Below are 26985 nucleotides of genomic sequence, written 5' to 3'. Positions count from 1 at the left end.
TTACACTACAAAATGGCGTAAAATAGTGCAGAAGTGTGCAATTTGGCACGCACCTACACTCAAATATAAAAAAACAATTTTTGTCTTATTGGAGTCATTTGTTCACTAAATGTATAATATGTTCATTCTAATGATTATATTTGCTTTAAAGTAATCTTTATCTAGTTCACAAGTGACTGTGATTGGTTCATATTGATCACCTTGGTAAAACGTAACAGGTACCATAGCTGCTTCCAAATATGCATACTTCCCTAATAAATATGCCAAAAACAGTATGCCAGTGGAGTAGGGTGTCCAAACCCTCAGTATTCATAAAAGAGTAAACGAGATATATCCAGATGACATACTACATCTGCCGAGATTCTCAAGTGTGCATCCACTGGCGCTGTATCCCATAATGTCACAGGGAGCAGAGGAGACATTATATATGGTGAATCATAACAAAATGGCTGGGAACCGCAAGTTAGGTGGCTCTTTTTAACTGTACAAGGTATATATACGAAGAAAGAACAAAACCAGAGTAGATTATTTTGGCAGTTGTTGTGAATACATCATATATTTGGGTCACAGGACAATGCCTAAGGTTAGTAATATTACAGTGTGTTTCATAACCAAACATTTTTCTTTTGATTTTCTCCCCTTTTCGGAATACCCAATTCCAAATGCACTCTAAGTCCTTGTGGTGGCGTAGTGACTCGCCTCAATCCGGGTGGCAGAGGACGAATCTCAGTTGCCTCCGTGTCTGAGACCCGCGCAATCCACGCATCTTATCAAGTGGCTTGTTGAGCATGTTACCGTGGAGACATAGCGCATGTGGAGCCTAAGCTATTCTCTGGCATCCACACACAACTCACCACGTGCCCCATCGAAAGCAGAACCACACATTATAGCGATCACGAGGAGGTCACCCCATGTGACTCTACCCTCCCTAGCTACCGGGCCAATTCGGTTGCTTAGGAGACCTGGCTGGAGTCACTCAGCATGACCTGGATTCAAATTCGCGACTCCAGGGGTGGTAGTCAGCATCAATACTCACTAGGCTACCCAGGCCCCCCATAACCAAACTTTAATCTTTCATCAAACTTTCATTCTTTAATGGACCGTTTAAAAACATTAATGTACTGACATTTGTGCATCCTTTTCTTAGACTCTATGTCAAGTATAAAAATGTAAAAATGGAAGACAAAACCAAATGATTCTCAAATATTAATTAGTATTTATTAACAAACATTTTGGCAACATTGTTTTTTTAAATAACTACATGCATCCACATTTGGGTCAGTTCCATAAAAAAAAAAAAATCAAATATATTTACAAACATTGGCACATGTATTATATACAATAACTGTATTTTGTGAAATCGGAAAATAAGAAAATCTCAATAAATCACCCTAAACCAGTGTTAATTAAATACTAATTCAACATTTCCACCAGTAAGAAAATGGTATTAACTTCAATTCAAAGCATTCAAATATGCACTGATGAGACACCTTACACAAATTAATATTTACAAATACCACCATTTTCCCAGAGAGAAAATGCAAAATCTGTACTTTCAGTCTATGTACATATTGATCACAGCACATACACATAGCAAGGAAACACTTTTTCAAATCTTTGACACATACAGTATGGCAGGCAGGGAATTGACATTACATAATTTCTATACAATAAACAAATGTCTTGCATAAGCACTTTTGAGACTAATATGGACAATCAAAAGGACACTGACGTCAAACAAAACAGACCAGAAAATATTAACACCCAAACTAATAGCAGTGTCACTTGTAAACGCATTGATTTTTTTTTTTATTGAATTATTGGCATACTAGATGTAATTTTTCAACAGTGACAAATCTATTCTAATTGCCCTTATTTTATTTTACCGAGACCCTTAAACAAGATAAAATAAGGAAGATGGGAGAACCAAGCATAATCAAATCAACATAGGATTTAAAACTTAAGAAATAAATACTTAAATAATCTTGTTCATCTCACACTATTAGCAATTGCTTATACATTTTAACCCTTGAACACTCAATAGGATCTGATGGCGTCCTGGTAGTTTACATACTGTCTACAGCCTCCAAGTTTTACCTCCTACCAGTACGTTAGATAATTGCTACAGAGTAGATTTGTTACACTTTAGCTACCGATCTGAAGCATATCATTTGAAGGCATGGGGGGGAATCAAATTTGTTAGTTCATCCCTCAGTGTGTCCTTTGAATAAACTCTTTAGGCCCATAAGATGTAATCAGAAAAAGTTGAAAGTGGAAACAAAAAAGGAGAGAAAAATCTGCTTTTGAAACGGGTGCACAAAGGAAAGCAATAGAAAATGATACAATAACCTCTTTTCTGTGAGCAGTACTAATGTTTGGCATAATAATCAAACCCCACTTTAATGTCATTGTTTCAGTTTGCTCGAGTTATTCAGTTAGATGCACAAAAGTATAAATATTAAATTGGATACAAATCTTACATACATGGTGTACAGTTTCACAGATATTCCTCCTAAAGTGTAACTTTCATGCAATGACTAAAAATCATTTTTTGGTTTCAACACCAAAACACAGTTTTCCAAAATGTCCAAAGTTTCAAGTTTCTTCTCATGGCAGACATGTCCCACCAGATATACTTAGTGCAGTTTAGATGTGTGCTTTTAACAAAAGTTGGCCGGTTTTGGACTGCAAGCTCCTATTCCAGCAAACAGCACAAACACTGGCAACACAAACATGATGAAATATGCATAGTGTCCATTAGCACTTGCGACTGGAAATGACAAGGCACTTTGAACTTGAGCTTTCCAAGGCTACATTTCAGGTGATTAGTGGAATTTTTCAACCACAAGGCAGCACACATGGTTGGTTCAAAGCATTTGTTGTTTGTTTTGCCTCTGTTGGTCCAATGCAAGTGGCACAATGTTTTGTCTAGCGTCTGGTGCTATTAAACCACATCGAGCTCAGTTGAGTCTGCTTCTGAGTCAACCTCGTTTTCTCTAAAGAGAAAGACCACGGTTAAGCAAAATAATTAGAACAAACAAATTATGCCATTTAAATCAGCTATTGAGGTTCACGAGAATCATGTTAATTTATAACTTTCTACACTGAAAATGTTGATCTGGCTTAACTTTTCGGAGCAGAACATGTGACTATTTTAGTTAAAATAAAAATCAATAGATGGTTTTACCGTTGTTCATTAAGTAGCTTGCGGTTGCCTTGTCTCTTTTCCTCATTTATGGGATAGCTGATGAATATTAGCAGCCCAATAATGATCAAGACAACTGGAGCCGCAGACACCAGGATCTTCAGAGTTAAATCAACCTCTGCTGGTTGCGTGCAACCTCGTGTCACATAGCCAGCAAAACTATTCAAAAGAGCAAAAAAAGGAGAGAGAGTAAAGATTAGTTATTTTATTAATGTTCATCCAGATAAATCCAACCTAATGACTGATCACCAATGGCGAGTCTCACATGAAACTCTGTCCTACATAGGCACAGGTCTCCAAACCAGATGACTCTTAGGGAGAGGCACTAAATCGCATTATATTTCAAAGTCAGGGGGCCATAACAATTCTCATACAGTGAAACTTTAACAAAAGGCAGTCTTTTTGGATCAAGCAGCCAACATAATCCAACTTTAAAAGCCTGGAACTGCCATACAGGAATGCTGGATTACATTAAGCAACGTTCACAAAGCAGAATACACAGTTTTTTTTTTTTGTTTTGTTTGTTTTTTTATAAAAGAATGATTTCCATTTAGCATTTTTGAATTTCAACTGAATTTCAACTGCGTTTTAGACACAGATCTGAGAGGATAAATCAGTAGGAGTGTCCCAAAATCGCAAATCGTTTAGGAGTATTAAACCCTTAAAGACGCAACAAAAAGTTTTGATATTTACTGTCGTTTGTCACTGTGGTTACAGGTAGGGATGCACCAATCCGATACCTGGATCAGTATCGGCTCCAATACTGATGTTTTTAAACGGATCGGGTATCGGTCGGACGAGCCGATCCAAATCTGATACTGTGTTAGTCATGTTCATTACTGTCAAGCTCAAAAAATGACATAAAAGAACCATTAAAACACAATCAAAGTAGTTCATATGACTCGTGCATTTTATTCAAAGCCACATGAAGACGTGCGATAGCTCTGTGAATCACAAAATGCTGTGTTTAATAAGTAAATATATAAAATGTAAATCCAGCTGAGCAGAGTGGCAAACAGCAGGTGAGAAATATCAAGACAGGGTATAGACACGATGAACAGTCTTATGATACTTGCAGGCAATAATGAAGACACAGGTGTGTTTGACATAGTAGAAAGGCGTGGAGTCTCAGAGATAATATCGATGGGAACAAAGAGTGTGTGAAAGTGGGGTATATATGCAGTCCTTGATTAGCCACTAATGATATGCAGGAGCGTGTAATCAGAACTCAGGGGAAAGTGAGCGCTGTGACGGCAGTGAGGAAGAGAGAGAGAGAGACCGGTGGATCCATAACAAAAGGTGCACGAATGAGATATATTACTATTATAATATATTATTATTATTATTATCATTTGTTTACAAATTATAATATTTAAGTTGAATGGGTTCCAAAAAATAACTGTGTGAATGAAAAGTGAGCTGATATGTCACAATTAAATTGAACAAAATCCAGATACAAGTTGAAAAAATTTTGCAAAAAAAAAAAAAAAAAAAAGGAAAAAAGAAAAACGGCTTCTTTTCTATTGATAACATATACTGGAATTACTGTTAATTTTGCTGCCATATTATCCTGTAAACTAGTTAACAATAACATTTTTCTTAATAAGCTATACATTTATATTGAAATAATGTGTAGTTAGAGGTTTGTGTTTCTTTACATATTAAAGAGTACATCCAATTAGTTCTACACAATATTGTAAAGATATTCTAAACTGATTATGCAAAAAAACAACACTGGTATAAGATCGGGATCGGCCGATACTGAGATTTCCGATATCGGAAGAGAAAAAGTGGTATCAGTGCATCCCCTAATTACAAGCCAGTTAGAGAAGGGGATTGATTTCAGTTCCTCGCTCATACAGAAAGTATCCAATCCACTCCTGTCTGCCAATGTACAGTATGTACAGAAATGTGGGTCACACCTGTTATTAAATACAACTACAAAACGCAAACTCATTACGTTTATATGCATAGTTATAATCGAGCTAAAGCTGGTCCTCATCTTTTTGCGCAAGTATACACAATACATAATCGACTATTTGAAGGAAGTTCAACAAATACGTCAGGTTAAATACATGTGGCACTTTACCTCAGTCTTTCGGAGCTTATGCACAATGCAGAGGCTAGTCGTAGTTTGATTAACGTGTATACAAGCTAGATGAAGCAGAGCTACAATCGCATTATCTAGGTCTGTAAATTCGACTTTACCTAAAACGGACTAGAACGTTTTCAGACAGACTAAAATGTTTACATTACATTTTAAAAAGACAAATTGTTTTAGTCCAACTAAAATAAAACTTTTAAAGTGCATGTAACTATGTCAATGTACCTATAGTGTGGTTTCAAATAGGATTTGTGAATGTGTTCAACTTACTCAAGGCTAAGAGTTGAGACTCCCAAGGAGACTCCAGATGCAAACTTAGTGAAGAACACATAGAAGGAGTAAAAGATGGCTTCATGCCCTTGAGAATCAGGATTGAGTACTTTAAAGTCATCCACCACGTCAGGAAGCATGGACCTGAGCACACAGGAAAACACCATGAATACAGTCTTTGACTATAATACTAACACATTTGTAATCACACACACTTTCTATTCTCAGGCACTCACCAGGGCAGGAGGAATGCTGCTGCAACACTGACTCCAGCAGCAAAGGACACAATATAGGTCACAATAAGACTGCTTGGCACCAAGACTACTGAGACCAAGAAAGGCACCACAGACTGCAAAGAAAAAGCATGAGTTAAATTACAGACCAGTAGATGCCACTGTGGGTCGGTTAAAATGAACCTGCTTCTGTAAGAAAAACTTAATGGTTTGTAAGTCGGCCAATACTTACTGTAGTTCCAAAGTAAACTGCTGTCTTCTTGCCAAACTTTGTGAGGAACCACTGCCAGAATGGAATAGCGAGTGTGGCAGAGAGCTAGAAAGAATTTAAAAGAGAATCAACAGGGTTTTCCTATGCTTATCTAATTATTGTTTGTCACTAAAAGAAATGCACAAGATGATTACTTGCATAAACAAGGAGGTAGCTAAGATTTAATTTGTGCTTGAAGATACAGTACTGTGCAAAAATATTAGGTACTTAAGATGTGTCACAAAAACATTTGTCTTAAGATGGTTATTTATATCTTCAGCTTTAGTGTGTCAATACGAAAAATATATTTTAGACTCCCAAACATTACTTTTGCAAATAGAAAAGATTAGAAAAGAAGAACATGTAGCTCTGCAACAGATGGCATGGCCCCACAGAGATCCTCTACTGAACATCGTGTCAGTCTGAGATTACATGGAGACAGAAGCAATTGAGACAGTCTAAATAGATAGAAGAACTGTGGCAAATTCTCCAAGAAGCTTGGTACATCCTCTCTGCCAACAATCAAGAAAAACTGTATCCAGGTGTACCTAGGAGAATTGGGGCTGTTTTAAAGGCAAAGATGACCACACCAAATATTGATTTAGCTTTTTTATGTTTACTGGACTTTGTATGATGTTAATTGATAAATTAAAACTATTTTTGAAGACATCCTCACTATGCAACATTTTTCACAAGTGCCTAAAACTTTTGCACAGTACTGTATATGTGGTTCACACGTTCCTATGAGCAAGAACGTATCCTAACATACCTCTATGACAAACAACACAAGAATGTTGGTGGCACACAAAATTTTCAAGACCTTCCATTTATGAACTTCTCATACATACTTCAGCTGTGAATGCCTTACAGAGAATTATTGTAGTCATAAAAATTATGGGGTTTTAATGGGTTTTATATGACCACAATATTTGTCCCTCATTGAACTGGGTTCTTGAAGGAAGTTCAGATGCCAAGGATAAAAGCACAAGAATAAGACATTCTTGTTCTCTGAAACTAGAAGCACTGCTTTGTTTCAAACAATAATCTGGTTACTAACACCCACATGTGTTCTCAAATCTGATGAGAACCATCTCGATAACTTTATATACCTTTCTACAAAGGTGCCTACAGAATTTAATGGATAAAGCAAGCATGGGTTGAATTTGAGTTGATCAAGAAGCAATACATAGCCTAACTGTAAATACTAGTCTACAGAGGGTGCTGTTCTACAGGCTGTCCTGAAGGCAAGAGTCAAAGCCTTGAATTCGATGCAGGCAGCTACAGGCAGCCAGTGGAGTGAAATCAAAAGTGGGGTGACGTAAGCCCACTTTGGCTGACTGAAGTAGCTTAATCATGCTAGCTGGGAGGCTGGCTAACAGAGCATTATAGTATTCCAGTCTTGAAATGACCAGAGCTTGGATCAGGAGCTGTGCAGCATACAAGAAATGTATTATGTAATGGACCCGTATCAAGTAGTTTCCTTTTGTACACTTGCCAATAAACATGCCTTTGACCTTCAAGCCAATGAATAGGACTCAATTATCAAATGTGTATCCCTGATGTCAAACTAAGGACATGAGGAAGAAGTGTTGGGTTTTATTACCTCTAATTGGACCACATTCCAGATTAAAGAGAAAGTATCATAATGAATCCGTCAACCATCAATACAGACAATGCACTTTCAAAATAACAGACTAGGCTGGGAATTGAATACAAAATATTTTGTTACATTACACTCCTACAGAAAGTACACCCTTTACTGGCCTCTGTAGAAATGAAGTCATTCAACAAGGAAACTTTTTTTTTTTTTTTTATTGCGTCCAAAATCACTATCCCTTTCATCATTACAATAGATACAACAATGCACACATATGGATAGTAAGCTTACCATAATGACGAGCAGGATGTTTTGAAAGTCATTCCTGAAACCCAGAGTGTAGCTGCAGAACAGTGCAAAGTTTCCCTCCAGGAGCTGCATGAAAAGTTTATAGACATGGTAGCTGCATATTAAATACCTATTATAAAAACTTTAAAAATAAAATGATTGCCAAAGGCAACTACGGTTGTCCATTGTGGTCAGAGGTTCATAAACACCAAAAGGCTGGGGCTGACCACAACTCAACCTAATCCCATTAAAACAAACATGACTTTGATGCCATGGAAAAACACACCACCAGACTCACCATGAAAGCCATAGAGGTGAAGAGGAAGCCCATGACCAGCTTGGCATATGGACCGTGGCCCATTACCATACGAATGCCCTGGAAAAACGACATGGGTTCAGACCTTATCCTGCAGGTCTCTGTAAAAGAGAAGAGAGAGGGAGGATGATATAATGGAAAGTGGTACTAGAGCAAATTATTGTCAATTAATGTTACGACAGCAAATCCAACTAGATGGCTTGAAGTCTTGTCTAAATGTTAGTTTAAAAAATATTGAAGATAGATAGAAGGATAGAACATATGACAGAACAAACAATAGATTGATAAAATGATTGATAGAATGATAGACAGACAGGTCACACCCTCACTAATCCGTTTACGTTTGATGTTTTCAGTTTCCTATCATCATCTCCATCAAGTGTGTTTATGAAGAGCGTTTTCGAAAGTCTCCGTTTTCACTGCCATTCCAGTGTGAGAATTATAAACATAGCTAAATTAATGTGTTTTCAAACTAAAATGTATCAGTGTGGTTGTGGCCATAGAGAGCGAGAGAGTTAAAGCAAATTAAATGCCTCATGTGGATTTGCTTACATCTGAATGTTTGAATTTCTTTTTACAGTTGGAATCTGAATGGTCTTGGGCCGTTTTGAACATTCCATCAATGTTCAAAAGCTATGGGATTTGAGATTTTTGATCATCCACTATGCAAAAAACAATTCAATTAGATAGAAAAGTCATAGTAACTGCAGTCAGAATAGTCTGAAGATCTGTGCAGAGTTCAGTGGATGTAGCTTGAAAGTTTTAGGACGAATTAGTCAGATATTTTGATCTTGGTTTAGGGATTTTGAAGAAACCCATAAACCAAGTCTACAGAATAACAGTATGTTGGCTTTGTCAAGCCAACATAATGAATATCAGAGAGTAATCTTTGACAATTACCAATCACAATCTTAGGGACCATTCAAAACAAATGTGTTCTTGCATTAAAACAAAAAAACTAGAAGCAGCGCAAAGAATGGAACAGAATGAAACAGAATGGTGTCTCATCACCTCAACATCATTAAGGTGGAAAAAGCTAAACTTCATGAGCTGTTAAGCTAGCTGTCCACCAACCAATTTTTCTACCAGTTATCAGGCATTAGCCTACTTTACACAACAAATAAAAAATAAATAAAAAAAGTACATTCTGTCAGGTGAAAGTTGAAAGCTCCCTGCTGAATTAATGGCCCTGCTAACACCATGCACAGTCTTTGGGGAAACAACAAATATGGCGACACTTTGACTGGACAGACATGCTTTTGTGGGCTTGATAGTGAACATTGAGCTCCAGGCAGATGTATAATGCACAGGTGTAGAAGTAAAACGTATCTGCTATGTTTGCCCAGTATTACAGGTAGCTCTCCATTATAAAAAAAGTTATATAAAAGTTCTCCAGAAGAATAGCTACCACTGGAAAAGGAATGTGGTGCGTACAAATGGAGGAGATATGCTATAATTTGGAATTAGAACATTGAAGAAATGACAAGCCATTGTCCTCAACCAAACAATTGTGGGCTGGTCCAAACTTTTCAGCCCATCCTTTTCTTCTTTACCAATCACAAAAGCATATATTGCAACCACTACAGAATGATGCCAGATGTTGCCCATTGGCAAACTTATAAATTACCTTGGCAAGCTTCATAATTCATGTTGGAATTAGGTATCAGCAGTCTCACCCAGAGTCAAGACTGTGCTTGTCTTTTCCCACAATATTCTCACACTACAAAGATCTGCTTGTCAGAAACCCATGGCTCCACATTCTGGTCCAGAATATACTAGAAAGCATAAACAATTACCTTTCTTTTACCAAGCACCCCATTTGAGAAGGCCTTCTCAATGCTGTGAAAGCCAATCACCCCACTAAGCTTATTTACAGGCATTTCTTTGGAACCTGAGCTTTGCTTGTGTGCCAACTTTTGTCTCAAAGTAACCCGAGGACTGTGGCAAAGCCCTGGAAACATCAGCAATCAGCACTTATCTCTACTGGAAATCAGTGAAGCATCAGCTAACTCCTTGAAAGAGCTTAATGCCATCAAAAGCAGAGAAAAATATTTGGGCTGTGTTATGTAATGTGCAATGGTTCCAGCATATACCTTTTTGTTCCTTCACACCAAGGAAAAGGACCAAGGCACAGAGGACATAAATGGAGCAGATGACACCAGATGCAATCATATAAGCATTTCTCTGTGGGAGAATGAGACCCGTAAGATATCTTGCATTTAACACCAATGTAAGAATAATTGTAATTATTGACCTGGAAAAAACCTTACCAGATGCACAAGTGAAGTATGAGGCTCAGTGATGTTGACCTCAGGAGCCACCTGCAGATCTGTGGAGTTGAGGTCCACCCCAGTGTGGATACAGGGAGCATTAGCCATTCCCACAATCTGACCTTGAACAGCAGTGCCAATGAGAGTGCCCAAAACCTCAATAGTCATTCCTGAGGTGAGAGAGCTAACAGTTAGCCATGCAAATGGAGAACAGTATTTGCCAACTGTACTGTCAAAAGACACTGCTAGTTAAAGATGCTTTTAAATAAGGTCCAAAATTAGCGCTCACCAAGTGCCTAATCCGATAAAATACTGGTTTTGGCGAGTAATTAAAATAGATTTTCGCACCAGTTGGCTGGTCTGAAAGAAAATGTCTACTAAAGAAAACATCTGTCGTCACTCGCACATCTTCTAACGACTTTTTCTTCCAAGAAAAATTAACCATAAATTTATCTAGGATGCCAAGGTTTTTTTTTATCTCTCCAGAACGTGGAACATTCCTCGCATTAAACAACCAAAATGAAAATATGAAGAACAAAATCACTATTGGTCTTCATGTTATTGTGACAGGTACAATTCTACTGAGAGACAGAAACCGGCTCATCACTGTTGCAGTGAATATGCGAGTTAAAACAGCAAATCGCTAAATAATTCCACTGTCACAGGGATTAATTCTTTTAAAATTCAAATAATGTTTCAAGCCAGGTAAGAAATATTTATGGCCAGTAAATGTGGCAAAAAATAAACTTTGCACTTTTCTACAAGGACTGTAAAAAACTCACGGTAAGCTGTGGCTGAATCCCTCTCCTTCTGTTCAGAGCTGATAAACATGGTAAGGGCAGAATATGGCACATGGAAGCACTGTTATTGGAAAAAAGAAATGACAATAAGGTCAATGCATACTCACATAAAACCACATTGACTGCCATTTATGCCCATATAAAGATGGTTACTCACTGTTTGTAAGGTCTGGAAGGCACAGTAAAAGATCAGGTACCAGACCACATTGTTTTGGCCAAAAGCGGGAACATACCAGATGAGGAAATAACACAGCACAGCAAATGGGGTAGACAGTACAATCCTGCATGGAAAGGATACATAACGTTACTAGAGCCAAAGTAAACCATTTAAAATCAGATAAAAACAGGATTGGTGTTCTGTTTTCCCCATGATGAAATTGATGACAGTTCAGAGGGTGACTCAAAGGAGACCATTTCCAACATCTCACGCAAGGAAATAATTCCAAGGGAAGTACACCTCCGCATCCTCCAACGTAGCACATCATCGAACCTTTCCAGCACCAAACATGTTTTTCCTTTCCATTCCCTCTCTATGACTACAACCATGTCATCATCATGAGCTGCTGTACATATTGAGAAATGGAAAGAATTGATTGGGTAACAACAATTGGGAGACAATTTCCTGTCTCTGTCTCACACTTATTGTTCCATGACCCACACAGCACAAAGTTTGCCAACATGATGCCGAGGTGGAAATACAGTGTCTACTCCTATTTGTCAGATCCTATGAGGGAAACATAATTTGTCAGGTCTTCAAATCAATATACATAGATCAGCCACAACATTAAAACCACCTGCCTAATATTGTGTAGGTCCCTCTCATACTGCCAAAACAGCATCAATTCGTACCAGTCTGGCCATTCTCTGTTGACCTCTCTCATCGACAAGGCATTTCCATCCGCAGAACTGCCGCTCACCGGATGTTTTTTTGTTTTTGGCACCATTCGGAGTAGATTCTAGAGACTGTCATGCATGAAAATCCCAGGAGATCAGCAGTTACAGAAATACTCAAACCAGCCCATCTGGCACCAATAATCATCCATGCGATTATCTAATCAGCCAATCCTGTGGCAGCAGCGCAGTGCATAAAATCAGCAGATATGGGTCAGGAGCTTCAGTTAATGTTCACTTCAACCATCAGAATGGGGAAAAAATTTGATCTCAGTGATTTGGACCATGGCATGATGGTTGATGCCAGACAGGCTAGTATGAGTATTATTATAACTGCTGATCTCCTGGGATTTTCACACACAACAGTCTCTGGAATTTACTCCGCATGGTGCCTAAAACAAAAAGCATCTAGTGAGCAGCAGTTCTGTGGACGGAAATGCCTTGTTGATGAGAATCAACAGAGAATGGCCAGACTGGTTCGAAATGACAAAGTCAACGGTAACTCAGATAACTGCTCTGTAAAATTGTGGCGAGAAGAACAACATCTCCAGAATGCTATTCTGAGATGTGGGTTGGCGCCGTTTTGGTGGCATGAGGGGGACCAACACAATATTAGGCAGGTGGTTTTAATGTTGTGGCTGATCGGTGTAGTTGGAACTGAATGGCGCCATGCTGTTTTTTCTTAGCAGAGTGATTAAACATGCACCGTAGAACAGCCCAGCATTATATTCCCAGCATAAGTTTATGGAAAAAGTACACAGTAATTAACTGTGGAGCCCCATTTAGCACTTTTTTTTTTTTTTTTTTTAAGTTATCAGTTGGCATTCATGGAACCTGTACCCACAGAATTCCATGGAAAGCTCTGTAGATTTACACAGAATTCACATGCTTGTTATTCACAAAGTTCTACCCCTCCGCTTGTTTGTGTAGTAAATATTTTGGCTACTTTGCCAAAATATTATTTGTTAAAGCTACCAATAAGAGGGCAGTGGTGGCTCAGCGGTTAAGGCTCTGGGTTACTGATCAGAAGGTCAGGGGTTCAAGCCCCAGCACCGCCAAGATGCCACTGTTGGGCCCTTGAGCAAGGCCCTTGACCCTATCCGCTCCAGGGGCGCCGTATCATGGCTGACCCTGCACTCTGACCCCAGTCATTAGCTGGGATATGTGAAAAAAAAGAATTTCACTGTATATGTGCAAATGTATAATGTGTGATAAATAAATATAATTAATTAAAAAATGTATTAATTAAATTAATTAAGACTGTATCTAGTTTCCTTAGCTCCATTCTTCAGACCTGTCTCCCTCATTCAGCACAAAAGAAACATGACATTTTTGCAGATTCCGTGTCAACCCACTTGCATTTATAGTTTAGGAAAGTACAGTGGTTCATTTTGGTACATGACTCATGCTATTGAAGACATTAAGTTATTGCACAAATGTGCTCAGCATCACGATAATGTAATGAAGCACAAATAAGGGTGTTTTCAGTAAGCTCCGCAACAAAAAGTGTAAAATGCTATAAATTAAATTATTTAAAGAAAAAAGAAAACTGTTATATAAGAAAATTATAATGAATTAATAGAAAAGGATTTTGTGATTAAAAAGTTCACCCCACATACACTGAAAAAAATAAATAATTGTGGTGTAATAAATACAGCAGAAAAGATTAAGTACTTTCTACATTCAAACATGTACAAATACTCTAGCATATAAGTAAATATTATTTATGATTGTTTGTTATTTTTACAATGTGTCAACATTTTAAAATGTTAAAATGCACTTTATTAATCTTATTATCTCACACTGGACTGTCATAAATATTATTCTCTCTTAACAACATTCTGGCAACTTACTATCAACCGACAGCCTGAATGTCAATACAGTACAATACAACCTACTGTATATTTTGTATATTTTATAAATATTATATAAACTATTTTTTTATTGTATACTGTGTATTCTATATTGTGTGTATGTGTATACTGTACACTGTATATTATTATTTGTATATTGGGTTGTGTGTATATTAGATATGTAAATTGTGATGTGCAAATCTGTTTATTGTAAATTGGTATATGTCTCATCACTGTCACGACTGCTATGTTGCTCGGAACTGCACCCAAGAATTTCACCCACTATTGCACTTGTGTATATTGCTGTGTGACAATAAAAGTGATTTGATTTGACATTTATTAATCCTAAAGTAGAAAACCTTTTCATATTTATTAGCTAATTTGAGTAAATTTTACTGGTAAATAAAATAAGTACATTTTACTTTTCGAAGCTGTTGTTCCCAGCATGCACTAAGCTTGAATAATTAATGAGCTTGCATGGTTTCACTGTTTGCAAGCTTACTTGCATCATTTTTATTGTTAATTTTGTTGTTACATCTGGTAACTTGTTTTGTCTTAAGTTCATTTTCTACTCAAGATTACCCATAAAAAAGTTAGTTACTGAATCTACTTAAATGTTTAAGTTAAATTTACTCACTTTAATCAATGTTATGTCAAAGTGATGTAGTTACTTCATTTTATACCATTAAGACTTACTTAGAAAAGGTGTGTGCAAAAAATTGCTAAATAACAATTAAGTAAATCTGACTAAGCATTTTTTCAGTGTACATGTAGCCTAGATTGGATATCGGAATGCCAACACAGCACAGGTAAATATTTGTAATAGTCTAAATGGCCAAAAAAAGCAGGTTCAAGTTTGTTATATCAGAGGTTATAATAATTTAGATTACTTGAAATTATAGGAATATCTCACATGGTACTCTGCATCACATGCCAGTTAAATACAGCGGTTGTACAGAGCACTGGACAGGGTTCATGACATGAAATGTGGTTTGATCAAACGAAAGCTAAGAGTGGTTAAAAGCATTGCTTTATCATGAATTAAAAGCAATAAAACTACCTAAACATTGCAAATATATTCAGAGTAAAAGCCAATGAGGCCTATATTATACTACTCTGCATCCAAGGAATAAAGTATTTATGAAATACTGCATATATATTGTATTTCTCAACAATGAGTACAATATTTTATTTTAATAAAAAGAGGAGGAAAAGGACTAACTCATTTCATGTTTAGGTGCAACAGTTAACTGGTCAAAGAAGAAGCATCTCACTCAACCAGCAAAAACGCCTTTTGAACTAAAATAACCCCACCACTCCTACAAAAAAAAAAAAAAAAAACCTGTATGCCGCCTTCAACTTGAGGCTCAGCTGGTCAGCTGTTCTCTCTTTCTGATTGGTTCACAGAAGTGGTGTGTTGTGCTTTAGACCACTCAGAGTTCCATAATTTGCATACAGCCTTCTTCCCAACCCCCTAAAGCATGCCACACACGCAGAAAAAAAGCGAATGTCTTGCTTCCGAGCACATAGCAAAATACATATATCTTTGTATTTGACTGATAACACTACAGAATTTAATCCACACAATTTAAGATTCTTAAAGCCAGAAAATGTCATAGGATTAAAGGATTACAAGGAAGATCAGAGACTCTTGGTGCCAATCTGACTCTGATCATCTTAGATTTAGATTTTTGCCTTGTGGTTTCCTAAAATGAAAGCCAATTGTGGTTTATCTGGTATTTTCAAGTTTGTTCAAATATGTCTTTATAATTACCTTATATGTTAGCTCAACAATGCCGACAAAAGAGATCTTCTAATCAACCACCTTGAGAGAACCTTGGATTCAATGACGCTAAAAGGAACTCATTAGGGCAGAACTTTCTCACCAGTTTCCGTCCAGATTCCTGAGTTCAGTTAGAATAGATATATGCATTCCACTCCCCAACCCCCAATTCCCAGTACTTCCTTCCTCAATGTTCCTCCTAGGATTCCAATTATTCATATGAGTGACCTCTTGCTTCTGAATACTTTGCATTCTGCTTTTAGGAGCATGGCCACTGCAACACTCCTCAAAGCCAAATATCGGTTGGTTGTTTTTGATGTTGTTGGGCTGATTTTGTGTTTGGTTAGATGACATGGATGAAGTACAATTATTCATGCTGGTCAAGTGAAATCAGATCAGACTGGTTGGCTTAAAATACAAATTGGCCAATGGCAAACCTACTGCAGTCCAGCCAGACCCCCTCCCTGCAAGCCCCTTTACCCCCCATAAGAACTAACAGGGTCTGTCACCACCAGACACACTTGGTACTCTCACTTAAAGACTTCACCTCCTGACATTTGAAAACCATAGAGAAATAGGTCAGAAGACAAAGCAAGTGATGGACCAGAGAGATTAATCTGGCACATTTTAAATGCAACACAAAAAAAGACCACTGAGTGGTTACCAAGTTAAGTGGAGGGTGAAATTTTGAAACTAATGTTCTTGAGAAAGGCTTTCAATGCAAGAAAGTTACTACAGGCAACCTGATCTTCAAACAAGACAATCCTGACTCTTACTCAAACCACGAAGTGCAATGTGAAAGACGCCTCTGAAGCATTAAGGTACAAAAGCATAAAGAAATAGGAGCAAGGTAGAAATAACACATACCAAGGCATCATTCGTCCAAATCTTGTCCAGGGGCTCCGGCTGACCAAAAAGCCCACCGTGGGGTCTGTGATCGCATCCCATGCCCGACCCACAAACAGGATGATGGAGGCATAAAATGGATCCAACTAAAAGAGAAAGACAAACATGTCATCATCTCACCCAATCACTCATTGAGAATTTAAATTTCTTTTAAACGGCAGCCAATAACTCGAACCACCAACCTTAAGATAAGACCTCTGCATGGTAAAAAATTCTGCTAAATACTAATTATTTACATAATTTCAAATAAAATAACTAACTAATTTGTGTTGGTTATAAAGGAAAGATATGCTCTGCTATTTATCACTGGAGATGACTTGTCAATCGACCCTTCGCTAAGCTCTGCCCCCCTTGATTACCATTGCTCGCTCTGATAAGCTTTGCAGAATTTACCATAGGAATGAATGGCAGATTGCAGTGAACCGCACAATTTTTGGCAAAATACTTTCATAAACTGAATTGATAATATTCCTACGTGGGCTGGAATGAAGAGTGACATTTTAAAGCATATTTATAATGATGTTTTTTGCAAAAGAAATAGGTACATTTCACAGTAATTTTATTGAAAATTGTGGAGACTGTGAATCAAGAGGAAAACTAGTATCATTGTCTCTTGAAAAGAGAAAAGCATAATTTAATGGCAATTACACACCTGATAGCATTAGTGTATGTGACAGACCTGCTCATAACATCTCATATCACACTCACTATGATGCTGTAAACTCTTTATTTACAATCACCTATACGAAGACCTGAATCAATACATGAATTACTTAATGTTAAGTAATTAGCTTTAATTTACCTTGGAGCGTGTCCTTGCCAAGGTTATACATGTTCATTTGGGAATGAGGACTGACACAGTTTAATCCATAACATGCTCTTCTCAAGATTTATTTAAAGATTTTTGAAAAAGAAAGAAAAAAACTCTGCATGTATCCTCTCTGGGTACCTCATGTCACTATTACATGTGACCAGAGGTGGGTAGTGTAGCCAAAATCTGTACTCAAGTAAAAGTACAATTACTTATTAAAAAAAAATAAAAATAAAATAACTCAAGTAGAAGTAAAAGTGCTAACATAAATAATTACTTTAGTAAGAGTAAGAAAGTATCCAATTAAAAGAGTACTCAAGAGGCGAGTAACTCGTTACTTTCACAAATGACATAAATGGACATAATCCCCTACATTCCATTACATTACATAATACACATTTAACATGTATTACAGAATTATTATTTTTATTATTATTAATGGAAATTCTGTCATCATTCACCATCATGTTGTTCCAAAACCATATGACTTTCTTCCAAGCAACACAATAAGGAGATTTTAGACAGAATGTTATCCTTGGTCACATTTACTTTCAGTTTTTTTCTATATATATTTTGAAAGTGAATGGTGACCGAGACTCAGTCCCTAACATCCTGTCTAACATATTTTGTGTTCCTCAGAATACAAAGGGTCACACAGGTTTGGAACAACATGAGGGTAGGGAAATGATGACTGAATATAAAATTATGGCTGAGCTATCACTTTAAAGGGATAGTTCACCCAAAAATGAAAATTCTCTCATTATTTATTCACCCTCATACCATCCCAGATATGTATGACTTCCTTTCTTCTGCTGAACACAATTAAGATTTTTAGAAGAATATTTCAGCACTGTAGGTCAGTACAATGCACGTGAATGGGTGCCAAAACTGTGAAGCTCCAAAAGCAATCCCAATCATAAAAGTAATCCATATGACTTCAGTAGTTAAATCCATATTTTCAGAAGTGATATGATAGGTGTGAGTGAGAAACAGATCAATATTTAAGTCATTTTTTGCTAGAAATTCTTCTCCCAGCCCAGCAGGGGGCGATATGCAGAAAAGAATGTAAATCACCAAAAATAAAGAATGTAAAAGATCTGTTTCTTCACCCACACCCCTATCACATCGCTTCTGAAGATACTGATTTAACCTCTGGAGTTTTATGGATTACTTTTATGTTTAGTTTTAAACTGTTGGCACCCATTCACTTGCATTATCTGGATCAAAACAGCTGAGAAATTCTTCCAAAAATCTTCATTTGTGTTCTGCTGAAGAAAGAAAGTCATACACATCTGGCATGAGGTTGAGTAAATGATGAGAGAATTTTCATTTTTGGGTGAACTCTCACTTTAAGGGCTTTTGTCAGATCAGGATGAATTTGTCAATTAGAAGAGGGGTTTGGAAACATTTCTAGTAATTATTACAGTGAAAACGTGAACAATGTCCCACAGGGACATTATATATATTGCTGAAATATAAACCAAAGCAAGATCATGTTTTATTAATGCCTACTTTCTCTATTTCATAGCTTTTGGTTCTTATTTCAGTGTAGTTACAGTTTTCAGTGTCGAAAGAATTTAGATCATTAGTTCTGTACAGCAGTACCGTCGCTCCCTAAACACAGAAATGCTGTGTTCGCACTCCAGTTGTCAATCACATGTTCGACAGAGCAAAAGGCATTTACACTTAACGTAGATGTTTACATGGATTTATACTGTTAATCAGCCTGAAGTAGCTGCGATAGTTGCCAGTACAACCGCGAGGGGACTGGGTAAATGCGTAAATACTGCTTACGACATGCGGGACGTGGGACAAAAGCACACTGATATATTGCTGCGGATTTAAAAATTTACACTTAAAAACTGATGTCACAAGAGCCTATATTTAAAGAATCACCCTGAAAATGACCATCAACATGACACAGAAAAGCCCGCGTTATCATTAGAGCCACGACTTACCTCAATGCGCTGCCTTAAATTGGAGCTGCAATTTTAATCTTGAAATATCCTCTTGTCTTGGTGTAAAATGGTTTTGCATGATGAAACTATAATTTTTTTTCCACTGTGCGGAGTGAAGAAAGTGTTTCACTTTGAAGAGCATGATGCTGTAGCAGTGAGTGACAGTCTGTGTCAGCGTGCGCAGGGAGGAGCTTCCAAAGGAGCACTGAAGGGAGGGGTGTGTTTGTTTTGGCAATTGAGTTCGAATATCAACAGTGTTTCTCAGGAATCGCTGAGTGCAAATTTAATTAAAATTAAACCCAGTAATGAAACAGCAGGAATGCCGCCCATTGTAACAAAGTAAAAGTACATTTTCTTCATTAGAAATTTACTTGAGTAAAAAGTACCCACTTTTACAACTCTAAAATAAATTTTTCCCAAAAAGTGACTCAAGTAAATGTGTCATGTTACTACCCACCTCTGCATGTGACCCAGCAACAACATTTTGTGTGTGTGTGTGTGTGTGGATCATTTCTATAAATTTGGCATAAAACTCCTCAAACACACATTACTCCTGTAGACTCTTGTTGGAAAAAGCAAGTGCTTGTCAGAGGAATGGCAGACAGCAACAGTTGCTAAGATAGGATTGGTCAGATACGCTTTGAAGGTGGGGCTTAGCAAAGGGTCAATTGGCATGCATTTATACTAGTTTAAGAGGGCTATAAGCAGCATGTGAACTACAATAACCTCTTACAGAAATTAGGAGGAGCACATGGGGCCTGCCCAGTGAACTTGATACCCATGTAATCATAAAATTACATGACAAGCAAATGGAGTTGCTAAGTTAAAAAAATGATGTATTCCAATAATAAAAAAAAAGAAAAGAAAAAAACTGGTCTAAAACTTGCTGCCATTGAGCACTGCAGGAATAATTGTTAATTAGGGAAATAAATACACTACCAGAACTCACACTGTGAACATGACTTCTTTAGTCCTTGGTGACATGATAAATGTTGAAACAACCTATAAGAACAACCCTAAGCTGGTGGTATTCAGACTCTTTAATCTGGCAAATAAGCCTGCCAAGACTACAGTAGCCCCTGAAATGTTGAAAGACCTTTTTTCAAACTATTAATTTTCCAGTACAATTCCCCCTTTGTGACTGTACTTGTCTCTGACCGTGTGGACAGGGCATGTAAAGAAACTCAATGCCTCCTGATGATCACAATCAGATTCCCATAGTTAATCTGATCTCCAGTTTTGAAAAGGTTAATTACTTGCTTTGCATTTGTTTTTCCAAGTTTCAGGTGGCATTTTAACACTGAATGGATAGTTTTTTAATGCTTAGAAACTACGGCAATAAGATTAATGGTTTTGAAGATTAACGGTTGCATTTACAGCACTGATTTGGCAGACACTTCATCAAATGCGTCTTACAGTGCATTCATTTTATCACTTTATGTTCCATGAGAATTGAGCCCATGACCTTGGGGTTAAAGTGGCATGCTGTAAATTGAGCTACAGAAATAGGAATGGTCAGGCTAGGATTTGAAGAGCACTCTGGGAATAGGAATCTTAACTGATGGTGACAGCTTAATTCAGAATTCAAATTTACAGTTGATTAATATGATTAAAGTGCACATTGGTAAAAATCAATCACACAGAGCTCTACTCACCAAAGCAACATCCAGCAGGTAGATCTGAAGGAAGAAGCCAATTGCACATCCTGTTATTTGATATGGTGCTCCTCCAACAGCATAACACAATTTACTGCAGACCGACAACCGGCCCTTCGCCTCACGCTATTTCAAAAAAGAAGAAATGAAACAAGATTATCTTAAGTTCCTTAAAATCTACAAAACAGTATGGATGCTGACACTGACTACATTTACATGGACACCAGAAAGTGGCTTAGTGCAGGAAATCGGTTTATTACAAGAATGTGGCATTTCCGTTTACGTGCACCGTATAAGCGATGTACTCTTTACTCCCATATACATGCGGCTTGGTCATTAAGCAGCTTTCTCCACAGCAGCGTAATTTGCTGGTGACGCTTGTGTAAATAACAAACATGGCATCCAAGGAAGACTTCACTATTTCAATCTCCATTGCTTCACTTTATTTTCAGATATTCCAGAGTTGTTGCTGTTTGTTTCCTTAACTTTATCACAACCTGCAGCAGAATTGCACTGCAACAGTGGGGTTTCCCTCTTACCTTAAATTCCGGGATTCCCCCAATGTACCAGTGCATACAGGCGAATGTGAGGGACAGTTGATATTTTACATTGGTGTGTATAAATAGGTATAGTTCATAGTGTGTGCTTTTCCCACTGTACTCCCAGAAATGTTTAATTCTTTCCACTGTGTTGACTTGTTGTTGGGTTCCATCCTATGCCGTTTGTGATCCGATCTGTTCACGCAAATGCGCACTCTTCAAACACCTGTAAGAACTCCTCATATGTGTTTACATGACCACATAAACTATGTTCTCCAGTAGAAACACAAGTGAATTAAACTGCTTTCTCTTAATCCCTTGAACAGCATAAGGAAATCGGTGTTCTAGTTTACATGATGTTTCAGAACGCCGCTTTCTGCAAAAACCCTGGAATAAATGGTTTTCTTAAGTGCATGTAAACATGGTCTCTGACTTCAGAAAGGTCATTGTCTCTGCTGGGATTTATTTATTAACCTAATTGTGGTGTCAATTAGGTCACACTACAGCCAGAAACAAATCATAACTTGGATTGAACTTTTGCATGGCTGGGATCTCCAATCTGTGAGACAAGTGCTGGTTTCAGTTATGCTAATACAATGCATTTCTGCTTGGCTTGCTGTTGGGTCCTAATCAACAACATAACCTCATAACCCATACACCCATATAGCAATATTTGGGTCAAGCTATCCACCCTTGGACAAGAAATCCCATTGAACACAATCAGATTAAATGTAAAGTGTTATGCTGATCAGTTTAGATGGCTGAAAGAGGGTCGCCGAGTTTAAATATTGGTTTCACACCCCAATGCTCATTTTTCAAGTATAGTATGAGTGTGGTTTTATACTTGGTGCAGTGACTTGCATACACAACTGAGAAATAGTTGAGTGTCTGTCACATGCAAACTCCAAAAATAAACCATTAGAGTTGCAATGTGAAGACTACAGTGAACACCCTGGCAACTTTGGCTATATGCACATGGTGTTCCTGCAATGCACCCTGCTAAAGGACAATGGGACAAGCTTCTCACACAATATCATTACAATAAGACACTGGATTACAGTCCTTTGAATGACCCAACTGACATGAACACAACATAGTGGCAACAGAGCCATTGTTTTTGAAACGCAAAGAGATTATTCACCAAATATAGCAACACTAAGGACTGTTTACAGAAGATTTGTTGCCACATTGTTTCATTAGGCTAATTCTAGACCACTTTCTCTTGTAATGCCTCTACGCAGTTATTGAGTTAATAGAGTTGTTAAGAGCTGAAGGAAGTAAAAGCACACTTCATGGTGTTGTAATGACACTCAGAAGTGAAATATTGCCATTGCATGGTAGTTTTCAAACTAGGGCATTTCCTCAAGATTTAAGATCTGTGATAGCATCCTCCAAACCTCAAGTTTCCTTTCATCTTTGCAATGGTCAAAATTAACTTGAGACAAAGGCCACCCTTAATTGAAATTATGGCGTTTTAAATATACAAATAAGGCCAAACAGTACTGAAATGCAGCATAGCCTTGCCTGTTTATTGCAACCCATTAAGCTTATCTTAATTTGCAGTAGAACCATAAGATTTACAGCATTAAAGTCTAATCACATGCTAACAACCCCATAAATCAAGTAACTGAATGATCACAGGCTGCATGCTAACATTATCTATCCCTGTACTAATGATGTGGCAATGCATGTAGAATATCGTATCTATGTGGGTTTGATTAATCCTGGCGTTACATTAAAACCCAAATATTCACACCAATCAAAAATACAAACTTATATGATATGATGCAGTTGCTATGTGGCTAGTAGAATAGACCTAATTGTTTAGTTTAAATTGTTTTTAGATGTATTGGGGATTTTATTTCAATATTACCACACAAATGTGATTTTAATGTATTTATTTATTTGATAAAAGCCGGTAGCCGTCTATTACGAATTCATTACTTCGTTCCATTAGTTCTACATTTGCAATTCGCACTACAATTGTTCCGTCAGTTCACGTTTTTCGCCTTATGACAAACACTCAACATGCTACCGCTATGCTTACACAAATGGCAAACCCACATAAGAAAGCAGTGGTGAATCCAGCCGGCGACTCCCATTCAAAATCTGACACCACATTTACATTGCAAACGACCGACACAACAAAATTACAACTCCGCCGTTATTACCATTGAAGCCGCTTTGGTCGCGTGAAACGCAAATCTTCGGTGATTATAACGAGCGCGTGTAGATAAGGGGAGTGCGCGCGCTCAATTCAACCTGACAAAATGACACGTAGATCAGCGCTCGACGCTCCTACTACACGCTTCTTCCCAGTCTGAATGTGAAACAGGGGGCTGCTAATAAACTAATAACTAAACAAACACAATATATTCAATTTCTTACCTTTACTGCTAATCTGACTCCATCTGGGATGGGTTTCTGCAGGAGACTCGCACTGGAAAATTTCTCCGCGCCCTCTCCTCTTGCCATTTCGCTATAAATCGTTTACAGCAGAGTCGAATTATAAAATTATGAAAAAAATAACCGGCTCAGTAGAAGAAAAAAAAAAACCCAATGAAATCACTGTTTGAATACGTTTGAGTTCATCCTTTTTCTTTGGAATCAACCTGCGTTTCTAACGATTCCCGTAACAGCCGGGTGAAGTAATTGAAGAATTCGATACTCCACCCACCAGTCATTCATTCCTGCATAAACCCCTCCTTCTTTCACCTCGTATGATTTTCCGGGGATGGGACGGGACGCTCAGGAACATGACGTCAAACACGCTGTCGTAAAAGAAGAACACAGTCATCTATGAAAGAGGATTTTGAAATGTTATCTATAAAATAGCTTAATGAAATATTGGCCGACATGTTAAAGGATAGTTCACTCAAAAATGAAAATTCTCTCATCATTTACACACTTTCATGCCATATCACAGATGTGTATGACTTTCTTTCACAAATGACGATTTTAAGAAGAATATTTTAGCTCTGTAGGTTCATACAATTCAAGTGAATGGTGACCAGAGCTTTCAATGTCCAAAAATCACATAAAGGCAGCATAAAAGACTCCAGTGGTCAAATCAATATCTTCAGAAGCAATGTGATAGGTATGGGTGAGAAACAGATCAATATTTCAATCCTTCTTTACTGTAAATCTCCACTTTCACTTTCACATTGAAAGTGAAAATGGAGAGTTATAGTAAAAAGGATGGAAATATTGATCTTTTTCTCACCCACAGTGATTGCATTGCTTCAGAAGGCATATATAATCCACTGGAGTCATATGCAGGGGTTAAATTGGGCCGGTACGGTCCGGAATGTACGTCACAATATGTAATTCCAAAAAGAAAGAAAAAATGCTCGTTTATAAATCCACCTCATTTATTGTATTCCGTTCCGCTTCTGTACCGCGCCGTGGTCATATCTCTGATTCATAGAAATAGCGTAATATGGAATCAACTGCTCACCCATTTCTTAGATCCACCAATATGCAGAAGCAATTTGCTTAGATTTGTTAAAAAGCTGAATACCCGAATGGGTTTTGAATCAGGAATCAACTGAGTCAAGTGACATCAGATCAAAATATCATAGGCCTACAACTTGAGAACAAAAGACCACTCGACCAACACACTGCAAAAGGTTTCACTGTTATTTGTATATTGATGTGTACTCCATTTTTGTTGATTCAGCATTTATTTTTATTTTGTGTGTTTTTTGCTTTTGGAAAATTGAATAATGTTGTTATACATGCTGTAACAGACACCCAGACCCGTAGATGCAGTTGAACCCTGAGGTGGTGTTTATTGAAACAAACACACAACATGAGAGATTAACTGAGGTGAATTATATAACAAACACAGAATGGCTATAAATTACAGAGATCTTGGGGAATCATAGGAGTAGCAATGGAGCAGGAACCAGGAAGAAATAGCACGGGAACATCTTCAAGGAAGATAACAGCGATAGCAGGTAAGTTAGTCTGTTTTCTAAATCAAGACCAGTCGAGGAGTGAACGGAGAATCTGGCTTTTATGTAGTGGAGCTGATTGTTGCAGTGATGAGGGGCAGGTGCAGGTGATCAGTATTCAGAGGAGAGGGATGGTAGAATAAGAGTGCTGGAAGTGTCAGGCAGATCCGTGACATTACCCCCCCCTCCACAGACCACTCCAGAGGGACGTGCTTCCCGACGCCGTGGACGACCACCTCCACGAGGAGCTGGACGATCTGGGCGAGTATCGTGGAAGTTGGAATGAAGGGTGGGGTCTACGGCGTCAGGAGTCCAGGATGTCTCGGACTGCGCAGATCGGTCCGACTTCCAGGAGTAGCGGCTGGGAGGGATTGTCAGCAGGATCAGATTCTGAGGAGTGAGGAGAGAGAGATGGGTGATAAGGTTTCAAAAGAGAAATGTGGAAAGTAGGATTGATGGATTGAAGTAGTCCCAGACCGTCTCACTCTCTCTAAAACAATGGTCAACAGCTGGTAACTCTGATGGTTTTCCTGACCATGGAAAGAGAGGAAGTTGGTAGCCGAGTACACACTGGAAGGGTGTAAGGTTAGTGGAGGGCTGACGTAGAGAGTTATGTGCATACTCGGCCCAGGAAACGACTCCAAGGGTTCTGGCGGCGATGGCAGAAGGTTCTAAGGAAGTGACTGATCTCCTGAATCTTCCTTTCTGTCTGACCGTTACTCAGTGGATGGTAACTGGAGGAGAGATTGATGGTTACACCTAAGAGTGAGAAGAAAGCCCTCCAGACTCTGGAGATGAACTGCGGGCCTCTGTCGGAGACGATATCCTCTGGGATTCCATAATTGCAGAAAACGTGATTAAAGAGGGTTTCAGCGGTTTCTAGGGCGATGGGAAGTCCCTTGAGGGGAATCGGCTTGCAGGCCTTAGAAAAAAGATCCACTGCAACCAAAACACATGTAAAACCCTCAGAGGATGGCAGATCCATGATAAAAATCGGCCCCTAGGTGTGACCAGGTCCGACGAGGAACGGGCAGAGGAAGGAACTTGCCAGCCGGAAGTTGGCGTGGAGCTCGGGAGACATCACATTCAGGACATCCGCGGACAAACCTTCTGACATCTGTCCATACGTGGCCACCAGAACCGGTCCTGGATGAGAGAGAGGGTCCTATTGGTCCCAGGGTGGTCAGTACCCAAGGAGGAGTGTACAGAATCAATGAGAGTCAGCCACAGGGAAGAGGGTACGTAGGTCTTATTGACAGGACAGACTGGCGGAGCTGGTTCAGTGGCAGAGGCTCCTGCA

The 26985-nt window shown here is 38.2% G+C and overlaps 1 protein-coding gene across 1 annotated transcript; it reads right to left on the bottom strand.

Annotated features, from left to right (window-relative positions):
• Positions 1 to 1196: 1196 nt before the first annotated feature.
• On the bottom strand, positions 1197 to 24386 carry LOC127424813 (sodium-dependent lysophosphatidylcholine symporter 1-B-like). Its single transcript, XM_051670258.1, has 14 exons — positions 24118 to 24386; positions 21191 to 21316; positions 16728 to 16852; positions 11491 to 11614; positions 11316 to 11394; positions 10534 to 10703; positions 10357 to 10447; positions 8246 to 8364; positions 7951 to 8034; positions 6045 to 6128; positions 5816 to 5928; positions 5580 to 5723; positions 3188 to 3364; positions 1197 to 2996 (listed from the first exon to the last, which is right to left on the bottom strand). The coding sequence occupies exons 1-14, from the start codon at positions 24202 to 24204 to the stop codon at positions 2945 to 2947; spliced, it is 1575 nt and encodes a 524-aa protein (XP_051526218.1). The 5' UTR covers positions 24205 to 24386; the 3' UTR covers positions 1197 to 2944.
• Positions 24387 to 26985: the final 2599 nt, after the last annotated feature.

The sequence above is a fragment of the Myxocyprinus asiaticus genome, chromosome 34 (assembly GCF_019703515.2).
Source record: "Myxocyprinus asiaticus isolate MX2 ecotype Aquarium Trade chromosome 34, UBuf_Myxa_2, whole genome shotgun sequence".
Classification (NCBI taxonomy): Eukaryota; Metazoa; Chordata; class Actinopteri; order Cypriniformes; family Catostomidae; genus Myxocyprinus; species Myxocyprinus asiaticus.
This window is presented reverse-complemented; position numbering and strand designations above follow the sequence as displayed.